Source organism: Manacus candei, unplaced genomic scaffold (assembly GCF_025592945.1).
Source record: "Manacus candei isolate 608988 ecotype Guabito, Panama unplaced genomic scaffold, ASM2559294v1 h1tg000010l, whole genome shotgun sequence".
Lineage (NCBI taxonomy): Eukaryota > Metazoa > Chordata > Aves > Passeriformes > Pipridae > Manacus > Manacus candei.
The window spans coordinates 2,414,054-2,429,643 of NW_026138058.1; the positions used below are offsets into that span (position 1 = coordinate 2,414,054).

The window sequence follows — 15,590 nt, forward strand, 5'->3', positions numbered from 1 at the left end:
TAAAATGAAATGACATTGAAAAAAAGAAAATAATCAGAAAGTGCCACTAGATTAGGATACTGTGCCACAGAAGGTGGCATATTGTGACTGAGTGAATCTTCCAGCAGCTGCATATAATAAAACCTGGCTTGAAAATTTGGAGGGAGAGAATCTGGCGGTAGGGATGCAGTGAACGTGGGAGGTAGGAACAGTCAGAGCATTCAGGGGCTGACTGCTGTACTCTTAGACTAAGAAACCTCTGAGATAGAAAATATCTTTGAATTATAGTGTCAGTGCTGGAGTTTTTTGGATAATGATAAAGATCCAGTAGTAGTAGTAGAAGTAATAAAGCCAGAGAACAGTTTTAAAATACTCTCCCTTTAAGTTAATTCTAATTTAATCAAACTGAAAGCAATAATAATAGTAATAATAACAACAGCAACCACCAACAGTCGTGTTACTTACAGTATAACTCTATCCTTATGAAGTCTTGAATTCCCAGGTTCTCTAAAAACACTCCTGAGGAAGCAGTAGTTTTAAAGAAAAATGAGACATCTGCACTGAGCTCTCCGTGGAAGGTGGGGAAATGCAGGTAGGATGCCTCCGTGTTGAAGGAAGCTGAATTCCAAAATGTTCCTGGTTGTCAAAATGAAAGATTGATAGATACAGTGTTATCTAACATTGCTAGGATAAATTTTATAACCAACGAACAGAGGAAAGAGCCCAGGTCTAAGATGAGTCTGATACTCACAGAAGCTTCCTGGTTACCCTATAAATCAAACAGTAGGAGTACTTGGAAAAATTAGAACAAAGATGCTAAGTTCAGGCAGCCAAAAGCCAATGAAATCACATCTCAGCTAGGAATTCTGGTTCTGGTCTGATGTATCCTTTCATGGAGCAAATACAACAGCTCTGAATGAAGTACTAACCTACATTACAGTAGTAGCAGCTGAGGAGCTGGGGTCGTTTTGGGTTGTTGGAGAAAAGGAGGCTCGGGAGGGACCTTATCACTCCCTTCAACTACCTGAAAGTGGTTTGTAGTGAGGCAGTTTCCAGTCTCTCCTCCCAGGCAACAAGTGACAGGATGAGAGGAAATGGCCTCAGCTTTAGATATGACGGAATTTTTTTCACTGGAAGAGTTGTAAAGCCTAGGAACAGATTTCCCAGGAAAGTGGTGGACTCACCATGCATGGAAGTGTTCAAAAAATGTGTGGATATGGCATTTGAGGACACGGCTTAATGGTGAACATCACAGTTGGGCTTTATGATCTCAAAGGTCTTTTGCTTGACAATTCTATGATTAGCCAGTATACACTAAAACAATGAGATTTTTCCTATATATTTTCTCACATAATGAGAAAAGAGTGATGTTATCACTGTAGCCCAGTGAAGTTTTACTTCAGATACCACAAAAAATGTAGGACACATATCCTAGTAATTACTGTAGAAGGAATTAAAATAATTACAAAGGTATCTTTTTCTTTAGTTGCCTGCAATTTAGACATTCATACACATTCTTACTTATAAGATTAAGTCAGTTTTAATCAAAAAAAGTTTGTAATATCAAGAACAGATATTTGCCTGGTTTGATTTATCTGTATGCTAGCATTCAATCATAATTTGCTAGATTCTGTTATTATTAAAAAGTTTATGTAAAATCTCTAAAAACACCCTCCTCTAACAAGTACATAATCTTTACTTAAGGTTATAATTGCTGAATTCTTACAGGTGTATTTGTATTTCTTTATTAAGCTATATTACTTTCTAAGTCAAATGAAGCATTTGAATGATCTTTGTAAATCTGAATGGAGTCTTTGGGGGAGGGCAGGAATAGGAAGTTTTATTTTTCCTCACTTAATTTTCTGTCCTGTCTTATACAGATGTTCTTTTTCTAAGCTCTGAGAAATACATAATTTTGAATGTTAAGATATTTTATCTATAAAGCAGGTTAAATATAGATCTAGGAAAAATACATTAAAAAGTAACTTATGCTGTCATAAATCAAGTTGAGAAAAGAATTTCTTCTCTTTATGGTACCTGGTTCAGTCTCCTATTTAGTTTTCTGGAACTGCCAAATACCATGTGGTTAGGAAATCAATAATATTTAGCATTTTATCCAAGCAGTAAGACTGCAGTCTCCCTATGAGTAAAAAAAGAAGATCCTGTTTGTTATAAATGATATATAAGCATATCTATATTGAAAAAAATTATTTCTTTTTTTAGCATATATCACCTCATCTTACCGGCTTGAAACTGTAAAGTGAAAAAAGGGGCAAATAAGAAGACAGATAAATTAGATATTTTCATGTTACAATACCAGTGTCTCTCAAAATTCCAGCAGGGATGGTGAGTGTTGAGGAGAGAAAATAAAGATCTTACGGCCTGAGCGATATTTTTTGTACATAGCTTTTTTTTCCACTACCTTTTCATCTCCCCCAAATAGAGATAATCTCTAAGGGACATGACACACAAAATACTACCCATCTCTTAGGTACTGACACAGCTAAGGCACATTGCTGTTAATCTGGAGATACCAGTGGTGTTCTCAAAGCAGCTGTAGGCTTTGCGGAGGTGACATTTAACATGCCTTGCATCTTTCCCATATTCTCCTCCTTAGGGGGATTTGGTGAAACACTTGAAAGGTACTCAGAAAGCTTCCAGCAGAGTGTGCTCTTTCCTCTAAGAGCCGGTTTCTAGCCTCTGGTGCACCTTCAGGACCTTTGAATCTCACTGGAATGTCACTGTGATCAGATATGTGCACAGTGGCAGGAATAAGGAAGCTTATTACTGTAGAAAAGGTGTCCGTTGCAGATTGCAGATCCTACTAGTTTATCCTATCTACACCACTGGATTATCTAATCCTAGTTAAGCAACCAGTAGATATTAGGATTTTGCATGTTTGACTTTGTTCTGTTCCTCCCCATCTGGCCTCTTAAACTAACCTTTAAATTATGATGTGATCATTCATTATTTGAATTATAATAGGGGGGTTTTGTCTGGTTTTTTGTTTGCATTTGGCACTGTTGTGTTGTGTGTGTGGAAAAGTGAGGGAGTGTTTTGCTTTATTCCCACTCAAAACCAAGCAGGAAGGTCATCATTAAGTTACATCTATTTGTTTTCAGTTTTGCTAAATGCAAAAATTTCCCTTTATCCAGCACAGCAGAGAGGAGGCCAAAATTATGGAGAAGTGTGCAAAAATTGCTTCTTCTAAAGCTTTCCTCCTAACTTCAGGAAGTCTGACCAGCTGGCAACTGTTTACCTCTGAGAGTTTGTGGAGTTAACTGCCCCATCTGTATAAATACTTCCAGCTCCACTGCAGCCTATTGTAAGATCCACAGATTAAAAGACCAGAAGGGAAAACTGCAATTAAGTTCAACCTCTGATATGCCACTAAATAAAAATTTAATTTTGATTAAATTAAAAACTGTTATTTACAGAAAATTCATAAATGCCCTAACTGTCAATTAGTGTATATATATGTATTCACATACACTCTGTCCATTGGCCTAGCTTCAAATCCCAACCACTGGATAATTTTCTGATTTTATCTCCTGCTTTCAACGACGTTATTTGAAATTTCTTCCTCTACAAAACTCCATTTAAGTTGAACATATCATCTCAGATTTTGCCCAAGCTCAGTAAAGAGATTTAGAGGCTTTCACTAGAAACATGTATCTCAACTTCTTTAACCTTACATTTTCTTTATATGTTGCAAAGCTCTAATCATAGACTTGATTATTCAGGAAGCTGCAAAGAGGATCAAAATATTGTTGATTAGACTGAGGTTAGGACAAATATAAACTAATAACAAATAATAATGGAAAGCTAAATAAGAGGAAGAAGTGAATACTTATGCTATTAAGAGTCAGACATGCCCTGATTTCTCAGGCTACTGCAGAGAGATGAAACTGATTTTTTTTTCTAAACTTAGAAACTTACTCTGTTGCTTTAACTACAATATCACTTATGACTGGTTGATGCAGTTAGTTGTTGTTATATCCAAAGCTCACATTAGTTGTTTTTTTTTCATTTAAATGCCACACTGAGAACTCATGTTGAATGGATTATCTGCTTGCATTTACATCCTTGAGCTGTCATTTTGCAGTTGAATTTCTTAATTTCCTTTATTTTTGTAATTCAACCAAGTATAAAATACTCCATCTAAACCTTACTAGAGTCCATGAGTCTCACTCACCGGTATTATCTTTATCTTTATCTAATATAAAGTCATACTGAATGATACATTATCCTTACCTTTTGTTGTACCATCCTTAGTTATTCAGATCCATATCACCAATTTTATTTTGGGCCCAAGAATCAGTCTGATGCTGACAGAGTATAACTACCCATTTATTACACATAATTTTGGCACAGTAGCTTTCCTTCAGTGTTTTGAGTTTATTTATATATTTATTTATCTATATATTTATTTATTTATACTTACTGAAAATTCGTAGCAATAAATCAGACTATGTCCACTCAGTTCTTGTAATGAAAACAACAAGAACAAAAAACATCCAACACAGAAGTTGTTTTTTTGCATGTCTACTCATACTAGCTAACTCTATGGGAATTTAATCAACATTTGGGCTTTTTCTTGAAAAATGACAGAAATAATGAAGATAACTCTTTCCTTTTTTCATGAAGACCCTAGGATTTCTGTATACTAAGGTACCAAAGGCTTCTTTCATCCTCAGATGCTTTAAAACCTTTTCTATTACCCTGCTCAGTTGATATACAGTAATGTGAATCTAAACTTCCATTATATTTAGATATATTTTTCAGTCTGACACCAGCAGTCCTGCCATACAATTAATTAATTACTCATATTGTATGGGATTGCAGAAATGGGATTGCAGAAATGAATCCTTAACGAATCAGTAATATATTTTAAAGATGACAGAAATGCATAAGTGCTACTCATCTGTGTGATGCTGTGTCACTATTGACTGTTTCTTTAAATGGCCATATTCTTCCAGAATATCTTTCCTACTTTCATTTCACTATACTATAAATACAGTTAGCTTACTATAAATACAGTTAGTAAACGTTATCACAAATGTTGAGAAAAAAATCATTAACATCTGAATGTAACTTTTATAACTTTATAAAATAAACTATATTTGTACTGCTTTTGTTGTTTTTCTTGTAGAAGGTCACCCTTTCCTGCCTTGCTGTACCAAATATGGCATAGTTTTCTATCAGTATGTAACATAATTAAATGAAGACATCAGTCCATAAAACCAAAAATAAAGAAGCCAGATACAGTAATGGAATGTTAAATAAAAGAATGGAAATAAAAAATGTGCAATGACAAACAGGCAACTTCTTCTGGACTGCATTCAAGTTATGGCACATGACTTTTCAGAAGTACCTAAATAAGTGACTCTAACTTGGAAACTTAGTCAGGGGAGTGCACATTTTAATACAATTCTCTAAGCAAATCTCCTACAAGGAGTAGATTATTGATAAAATGAGAATTTATGATCTTTTAGTTTTGAATCATTTAATCTTCTCCCCCATGATATGCTAATCAGTTATTCTGAAGAACTTATGTCTGTCAGATAGGATAAAAACATGTTTAATAAAGGATTTCACCTGTGAAGTACAATTGTACAATTTAGTTTAAGAGAGTGATATAAGAAAAATAAGCAATAATCTCTCTGGAGAGTACTTGAATCACACTGTGAATCCAAGAATACCTATTTCACCTTGTTTGACAACACTTCTGAAAAATGAGTATTTGCTACTAGACCTCTTTTTGCATTCTTCACCTATCTAAAGGTAAATGTCATTAAAAGTACATTTAATTAGACCCCCATGGGTGTCTGCAACCTCAAGTTAGAAAAAAAAATTAAGAAATATTAATAATGATTTGCTTTCTTCCTGCAGCTTCAAATTGCTGCTAGAAGGACTGGTCTGGCAAGAGGGTTTAGATTCATCAGTTTTGTCTAGTTCTGCATTTAACATGTAGAATTCAGAAACTACTGCAAGTCATGGCTTTTTACATTTACTATAAAACTGAACATCAAAGAAAATGTTCATTATAAAAGCTACTGCTGATACACAGAGACTATTGGGAAAAAATCTAGTAAATCATATACACAGTGTATTTATTGTAATATGCAATATATAATTATATATGAGGAAATATATTAAGATATTTTAATACAGTATAAATATTACATTTATATGTCACTGGTTGCCTGGAAGAAAAGGTCACCTGGGAGAAGAGGCAAACCCACACCTGGTTACATCCTCCTGTCAGGGAGTTGTAGAGAGTAATGAGGTGTCCCCTGAGCCTCCTTTTTTCCAGGCTAAACAACCCCAGCTCCCTCAGCTGCTCCTCATGGGACTTACCTCTAGACCTACTACCACCTTCATTGCCCTTCTCTGGACTATGTATATCATGCTATTAAATAGAGTATGATCATTTCATAATACGATTAATATATTATTATTAATATATTATACATGATATAAGAGACAAGTGATGCAATATGTAACAAATTATATGATAACATATTTATATATTTTATTATATATGCTCATATAATTCCTCTCAACAGATTGCACTTTGTTTTTATGTCAAAATTCTATGATTTTACATCTGTTTTCCTTCAGAAATTCTCTGTTGTTTTCTCATTTTGTCCTTATCTCCCTAAATACATCATCTCTTACTATCTCTATGATATGGTGGCAGAAAAGTTGCATTATTGCTGCAGTTACTAAACAATGAAAACTATTCCTCTTTTTTCAAGGTATTCACTGCATTACCATTAATTATTATATTCTCCCAACTTTTGATTACAGCAGCAAACACAGAACTCTACTCAATAGTTTATTCTTGATCATAAAATCAAACACCTTTTCTTTGCCACTGAAGGTGGAAATCGATGAAAATCAGAAGTATCATCGCAAATCTTTCATAAGGTATCAGTTTTGTTCCAGCTGTCACATGTCCTTTAAATTATTTCTTCACTCATGGTATTTTTCTGGTTGCCACATATATATATTCAGGATGTAAAGTCTGAGTTATTGTGTAAATTTATAAACATTTTCTACTGGAATTCAGGGGTAGAATTGATATGGGGAGCATGGAATGGGGTGATAGAGTTGGGGAATGTGTGTAGTTACTATGCTAAGAGTAAAGGAATATGGGCTGCTGTTTCTAAATCTACTTCTACTATATAACTACTTATAAAGCTTATAAAAATTAGGAAAAAAAACACGGATTAATCTCCTATAGTATGATTTTCCTAGCTGCATAAATATTCATAATATTTTGTGATGGAGGCACACATACCTGGTGAAGGGTGTGTTCCCAGGATATGGGAGCCACTTATGAACTCACCTTCATGCAGTACTTTATTCATAACTCAATTCATATTGCATAAAACCAAAATATCTGTTTGAAAATTATAAAAATAACATTTTTTTGTCTTCACTATCGACGTGCATCACAGAAAATACATTTTTACAATCCTCCCCTGGATTGCACGGGATTATGGCATTTCCTTTTCTGATTATAAAAAGAACTGGATGAAAGTTTTACAGAAGAAGTCTCTCCTAGGCTTCTAGCAAATAACATTTAAAATTTATTGCAGTCAAAACACACTGTTTAGAAAAACTCTGCAGTTGTTACTTACTGTCACCACGACAAAGCAAAGGCCCCAGTTTGTAAGCTGCTTCAGAATTTGGTCTGTCAGTGTCTGTGATCACAATTTCAGTTACTGGTAGATGCTCCTTGTAGGAAAGGAAGCCAGTGTCATTAGTCCTGAAAAGGTAAAAATGAAAGCCACAGCTCTCCTAAATGTTTCCAATAAATTTTTCAGTATCACTGATGCATTGTTGGGGAAAAGGAAAGATATTCTGAATTTAAAAGTGCTGCATAAATATATGTTTGGTACAAACAACCCTGAATAGAAATGTGTGCTTTGGTATTGATACTGTGCTCATTTGGCATTACTGAAAGAATTGCATAGGAAGTGGGCAGTTTTATGGTTGTGCTTGTTTGCTTGAGCATGAGAAAAGTCTTCTTGACATAAATAGGTACCTGACTGGCTGCCTAAGTCAATGAATTTGCTCATGTCAGTAACTTTAAGTTGCTGAGGACATATTATATTTATAACTGATGCCTCATCACTATGGACTATTTAATGGTATAACATAATTTCCAAGTCTACCTTTCTTTTTTAACTTTTTTTTTTTGCCCTTACAAAAGTTTAAAAAATCAAATAGAAATGTAAGAAGTCATGTTGAGTGTACAGGAAAAGCAGCATAATTTTTAAATTTTTAGGACCGGATTCTTAAAAAAATAATCTCTTTCATGCCAGACTTCTAGAGACTTAAAGATTTTGACTATCCAAACAAGAAGTTTTAGATTTAAATATGTGTCCAGTCTATGAAATAAGATACGTTTCACTATAAAAACAGGCTATAGAAACCATATTTCCAAAACCACAAGGCGTAAATGGTTTTCTAAGCTCAGAATGCATCTCAAACAAGCATAACCTCTACTAGTTTTTTGCTCCTATGAACAGTTTTTAGCCAAATGATTATAACCAGTAGTCTCCAGGGAACCAAATCCAAGATTGGTAACAAGTACCAAAACAAAACTCTCTCTACACATAAACTCTGTAACACTGGAGTCACTGGGATAATCTCCACTTAAAAATGTCAAAAGTGGATACAAACAGAAATATAAACCCAGAGTAATTATATTTTTAATGTAATACACTAATCAACATCAGCAATTTACTCACAGTGGCTATAGTATATATATATAAAGATTATATATATATATATTAAAAAATATATATATAAAGTATCCATATATATAAAGACCTATTTATTTACAAATATGTTACCATTATAAATTAACCCATGAGCATATATTAAATGAATGACAAAACTGAGCAAGAATATATGACATGTACGAGCAACTATTCCAAATTTTGTTTCAAAATGCACTCATCTTCTAACACTTCTCTTTCTGTTGGGAATCAAATACTGTTTTTATTTTTGTAAAGTATAATAAAGGGAAATTTTTAGTGTTCTGTGTGTTTCTTTAATCTCTTTATTGGAACAAGCATTGCAGATATCACTCTCTTGAGTTTTACTGCAAATGCAAATTCTTTTTGCAAGAAACTTTTGAAGCTTTTTAAAGAATTGTTCTTTGACTAACTCTTTGTTGTATTTTCATTTCTGAGCCTGCTCATGCTGAGAGAACAAGCATTTTCCAACCAAATTCACTAGTTGCTCTTCTAAAGGAAAGGTGGATATCTAGCTTGAGAAGAAAATTATGTATTGCTTTATTTTGCACACATGGAGATGTCATAAGCACCTTCCTTACATATTTCCACTTTCAAGAAACAGATGTTGATGCACTTTTTAAAATCCATTTAGCAACATACTCACTGAATTTGATTTATATAAGTTAAATAGACTTCCAAATTTAAGAGCTTAAAAGTTTCTTCTACAGAAGAACTTCCACTTGAAAAGTTCCTCTGCTTTATAAAGTCCTGCACTGCCCTGGAGCTATTGTTGAAAAAGTTGTATCCAACCCCCTTAAATGCATAGTCAGGTTCAGATTTGGCATTGTAACAAGAACTCATCCCTTACATATTACTTATTTGAATGGGATCATAAATGGCATTAGAGAATTTCCAGCACAACTGGAAGACCTACATTCCTGAAATCCTTCCATCCCCTTAGAATACACTTCCACGAGTCCTTTGCTTCACAGATAATGAGGTTGTTAATTTTAATTATCTAAGTTGTAGATGGAAAAAAGGGTATAAAAAATCTAAACTTAAAAGTGTAGCTAAAAATTATGCTAAAAATTAACTTCTTTTCCCCCAGAACTCTTTATTTTAGCTTTAATTACTTTCAGGATTCTAAAAATAACTGAAGTTGTGCTAAAGACCGAGCTAATGTCTTAATATACAACCTGTAATATACTAAGAGACTAGAAAGTATCTGTACAAAATTAAACTTTCCCCAGAATTCAGAGTGAAAGAATCAGCAATAATACCTAATGTACACAGCAATAATTTTGTGAAAAATTATGTTGTATAGCAAAGAAACAGGTGACACTATGGCAACTTAGATTTCCAACTGCCTCTGGATTATAAATTTGCCAAGGCCTGTGTATTTTCTTTATTTACTTTTCACAAAGAAAATAAGCAACAGTAAAAAGTTACCATTCATCCCTGTCAGCATCACAGTTGCAGGAATGCTGGGAATCGATGCAGCTTCCCTCTAATCCACAAGCACACTTGTGGACAGCAGGCAGTGAACCTCCCCAGTAAGTATGAGTTTCATTGGTTCTTCCAATCCACCAGCTCAGTGGCATCCCATCTAAAAAGCACGTTAGAGAAAATCAATGTCCAGTCTTGTCTCCTACTTCTCTCATTTTAACCATTTCCCAAAGGTTAAGGAGACAAAAATCCCTGCTCAAATCCAGAACCTTTAAATGACCGTGGAAATATAAAAAAAAAAATTACCACCTTTACTTGGTAAGTAATTATTAACTTTAGTTCTTCATTATCATGTATTAAATGGTTGTCACAGGTTTTTGCTTGCATTAGTGAAAAGGGAACTCACAGCACCTAGCTCAGTCAGGCATAATATTAGAATAATTTATCTAGGCAGTCCATTTATGTAATTCATTTTAAAACGGTCCATGAAAGAGGAGATACCATAATCCTAAAAATCAGGGTAGTTTATATTCCCAGGTAAAGATCCATTTCAGATCTTGGAAGTACCAGCAACAGAATGTGGAGACACCCAAAAATGGTCTCATCCCACTACCAAGAGTACTCCAGAGTACTACTGCCCACATCTGTGAAGAACATTAAGCAGCTAAATAGTGATGTTAATTAGAAATACCCAAAGAGAGCTGTTGTCATAAACAGCAGATTCAGACTTTATGTACTCAGAGACAGCAGAAATAATGTTAAAGCTGCTCCCATAAGCAAGGTGACATATGTGGTGAGCAGAAGTGAGGTTTCCCAGGACTGTTACCTCTCTCTGTGGTGCATCCAGTCAGCACTGTTTGCAGTAAAGTGATAAAACTGGATGTTTCCTTAATGTCACAGTACTGCAGAATAAACCTAAAGATACTGCCAAGCAAGCATAGCAACAGAGTAAATATCTACAGAACAGAAGATAGCTAAAAGATGTGAAGCATAAAGATAAACCACCTCAAATGAGCCAGAAGAAGGGTGATAGATGCATGAAAGTCAAGGCCTGAGAAGAAATCAGGCACTGTCAAATTATAGCATTTCTTATGGAGGCACTTCTTCTTGATTTTGTCAGAGCTCCAAGTTTTCAGCAGCAGGCCGCCGTGAAGAAGGCAGAATTTATTCTGGTCTCAACTTCACTCCCAACTGCCACTGCTTATTAAACCTGGCTGCTAGATAAGACCTCTGTTAGGCTGACAATCTTTCAGATGGTAAACATATTGACTGCATTCATTACCACACAACTGTGGGCCCAGCAGGCCAAAAAACACTGTGAGCAGTTTTTGGAAAAGTCAAAACTCGCATAATGGCATCAATGTCCAATATCAGTGTTTGTGTTTGCAAACCACCACAGGAGGAAGAAAACCCAGGGAGAGTTTATAAATAATTTATCAGACAACACTTTAAAAAGGTTCCAACAACTAAGGCTGTAAAAAGCAGAACGTTTCTGCTGCTTCAACAGCGTGCCTTATATTGTAGTCATGAATTAGCATTCCCAGTCTTGCACTAGGGACATTGGGGTGTGTTTAAGAGCTGGTCTCAGTTATTTGATCATACAGCAGGGTGAGGAGAGAGTATTTACTGAAATGCTGTGAGTTCATACTGATTAGCTCAGATTGTTTTCCCTGCCTTGGCAGAAAGTACTGCCTAAACAGAAGTAAGCCATTAATTAAAATGGTTAGAGATTTCTTCATAATGATCACATAAACGCATTAACAAGTGACTTCTTTAATGAGATCATTTGCAAATGCTCTCCAGGCTGATTGACTATAATGCATTCTTAAAATATAGCCAGTTAAAAATTATTATGTAGACTGTATATTCCAAAAAGTATTTAATGCAACCATCATCAACTTTTGTACCTGTCAGGTACAAAATTTCCTAGTGGAAATTATGAATAACAGAAGTTGGAGGGATTAAACTGTGTTTAAATGAAGAATGATTTTAGAAAATCCATAGAACTCTCAAACAACTTTCCTATGTCTATTTACTTCTAGCATTCAAAACTAAATTTTAGATGACTTAGCACAATTGACTGCTTGCACTATTTCAATACATTTATTTTAGCCTATTTATGTGTATATTATAAATATGCACCTATATATAGTATAAATGGTATAACAATATAAATAGCATATTATTTTACCTTACTCATGAGCAATCTCTTTACATTAAAAGAATAAAAACAGTAAAAAAAATCTTGAAACTCTCTGCTTGAAGTAAACCAGGCTTTTGAACATAGGTTTAATTGGAGCCCACAGGTAAAAGGAAGGCTTAGTGGGACATCTTAAGCAGTAGGTTCATTTTTTTGCTGTGGAGGTGCTTTGAAACAGATAACCTGCCAAGAGTGAATAATACCCTAAGAAGTCCAGAGATATCCCTGGTATAATTGGGGAGAAAGAATACATAATAAAAGAGTTTAGAGACAGAACCAGAGAGTGCTTCATTCAGAAGCTTTCTTTCTACTTAGTAGGAAAGAATGCCAAGAAATCAATTTTAGCAGTTTCAGAGTTTCTGGTGAATGAGTCAAACAATTTCACTTATCTTTCACTTTTCAAAAAACATTAAACAATGATGTTTTTACCTCCACATTATTTGGAGTACTTAGAATGGATGTTACAAGTATAATCTTTTAATAGCAGCCCTGTCAGTGAGAGTTAAGATTTAAGTAGACTACATAAATTCAGTTTTATTTAAGTAGATCAGAGGATCTCTTTTCTTCAAATAGTTATAATTTTGTCAATAACCCACATTTTAATTATTGAGCTTTTTTATGAATGTTTGTATTGGGCAGTAGAAATTCAATGTTATTGATGCTTTTTATCAAGTACTCACAATATGCACATTAACTGTGCACATTAACTTCTGCTGGTATTTATGCACTAATTTGTGTTCCTTTAAGAAGATATTTCCTCAGTAATTCCTTCATTAAAATTAAAAAATCCCTGGAAAACAGAACAAGAGGAGGTCTGTTAATAACATTCTATGTTCATTTAAAAGCCTTACTACAGAAATTAACTTTGAGAACTTAATTCTCTGAAAGAAGATCATCCTAAATTCACATTTGTGTTTTTTCTTGTTCAAATATCTCTTGGCAACTTATAGGAATCTGAGTGCTAGATATCAGAATTAGTTCAGAAGTAGTGGCAAAATGCCAGAGTGTTGTTTAGAAATAAATATCCTTCGCAGCTGGTAAAATAAAATGGACTATGCAACATAAAGAGATTTGTGTGCTTTTACTTACCTGGCTTATCTAAGAGCCTCGACTTTTTGCAGTAGTAAGCAAGCTCCTGTTCACAGTGCTCTGCTTGGTTAATTGTAGCCTGGAGCTGGCCTAGGCTGGCAGAGTATTTGAAAAACACAGTGTGTGGGTTCTCTCGATTGGCACTTCTGACTCTGGTTAGGTTGGTGCTGTTGTGCTGTATAATTGTCCACGTCGCATCTTTCAGAACACATGTGAGGAGTAATAAAGAACGAGAAGCAGTTGAAGAAGTTGGTAATGGGAAGAGAATGCGTGATGAAATCAGAAAAAAAAACAACTTTAAGGTGACTTGTTTGATCACAAAAAGTGCTTCGGGGTACGTGAAACAGAGACTTAAATCACTAAGCAAAAATGAAAACAATTAATCGTGGTTTCTATTTACAGGTAGATTATTGCACCATGATTGTAACAGGTATTCAACTAGTTATGAGTATTAAATAAAGAAGGAGAAAGTGAAGACAACCAAATATTTGTCTCAGAAATAAAACATTGTTGACTCAGTAAATTGCAGTGAAAGAATAGAAAGAAATAACACTTGGTACTGTTACTTTTCCCCACTTAAATAATGCATAAAACAACACCAGATTCTATCCCAGAATCTAACTACATTACATATATCCTTGTAACTTGGATTAATGTATTGTGTATGAAGCATTTTCTATTATACAAAAGCAGCTTGCATACACTGTATTTACTATAAAATGGGGATTATATGAAGTTGAGTTATTCTAAAATTAAAAAATCTAAAATTAAACAGTAGTCATTACAAAGGCTCATTCATTCTTCTGTTTTGTGCTTTTGCCAAGCCCCTTCTTCTGTGTATAGGAAAGAGCTGAGCTCATTTTATTTCAGCTCCTATTTTCAAAACCTGGAACAGTCTCAGTCTCCTGGTGAAAAAACCCTTTTCAAGGCAGAAGTGAGCAGGCTCCCAGTTAAACCTGGTCTGGGGCAGTCAGGGTCAGATTCATGGTTACCAATTCTTGCATCTTAATGGCCAACATAATTTGAAAAGGTGTGAGGAAACGTTATCTCTTTAATTTGTAGTATTTGATTATAATAGCTTTGACATTCTTATAGTAGTATTTCTAACTGTTCAACAGAATTCAATTCTAACAGAATTTAACAGAATTGTATTATAATTCACCAGCTGCCTACAGGCCACAGGTGGCAGACATTATAAGACTTTTATAGAGAGGAAAGAACTGAGGGTCATTTAAAGACAAGTAGCAATCAGGAAATCTAAATGAAATATCTTTTTATGTAATTATAAGTTTCGATTAAGGGTATGATTATAGTGTCAAAAAACAGATGTCTAGAAATCTGGCAGATTTAGATTTTGGTTTTTTTCGGATGCAGGTTTTTTTGTTTGTTTGTTTTTTTCTGTTTGTTTTTTGTACACGTACATACACACAGACAATAAATATATAGCTAAATGCTAAATTACACTGAACATAAAAATAAAGACAAGCAGGTCAGTTGTTAGACTCGCTGTCACACCCCCAAATATACAAAGGAAAAGGAAAAACAGTGCACTGCAAAGTTTGGTCATCTTAATTGACAGTGTGGACTGTGGGCTTTTCACTCTGAAAACTATCCCCAAGAATAAAACCAGGGAATGGCACTTCCCTCACAGCTGCCTGAAAATAGAGCCCCATGAATGTCAAAGACGAAATGTGGGCATCTGCCTTCCCTGCCTCTGGTGGGAAAGAGGGAATACCAGTCGTGAGGAAACTGGGAACAAAACAAATACAGAAGATTCATCCTGTCAGGATCTATCTTGAGCTGAAGAACTGATCAATGACGTTTGCTTAATGTGGTGAATAAGGAGTGACTGAGGAGAACAGCAACAGCTGTTCACGGACACACAAGGATAAATCAGACACTACACTGCACCTTGGAGAGTTATACCCACTTGAAAAAATTGTCATTTTTCTGCCATGATTCTTTGGGTTCTTTTAGTCTCATAGGACACTAGGATATTTCTTTTTAAGAGCCTGTGCCAATCTGAAGTGTGCTCACTGTAAGCTAGCACAGTTCACTTTACAAGTCAGACTAGTTAAGTTGCACAGACCGACTGAAATTATAAGCATTTTATTATTTCA

General features: G+C 34.7%; 1 protein-coding gene and 1 long non-coding RNA gene across 3 annotated transcripts in view; one reads left to right on the forward strand and one right to left on the reverse strand.

Moving 5' to 3' along the window:
- Positions 1-15,590, forward strand: part of LOC127466531 (uncharacterized) — a 550,827-nt gene that overhangs the window by 378,896 nt on the left and 156,341 nt on the right. The window lies entirely within an intron of this gene.
- Positions 1-15,590, reverse strand: part of LOC127466500 (contactin-associated protein-like 4) — a 203,774-nt gene that overhangs the window by 27,164 nt on the left and 161,020 nt on the right. For both annotated transcript variants that reach the window (XM_051777322.1, XM_051777321.1), the window contains exons 13-16: positions 13,471-13,668; positions 10,185-10,341; positions 7,629-7,756; positions 445-615 (exon numbers count right to left, since the gene is read on the reverse strand). In XM_051777322.1, the coding sequence (XP_051633282.1) occupies positions 445-615; positions 7,629-7,756; positions 10,185-10,341; positions 13,471-13,668 (654 nt within the window). The remainder of the gene's footprint in view (positions 1-444; positions 616-7,628; positions 7,757-10,184; positions 10,342-13,470; positions 13,669-15,590) is intronic.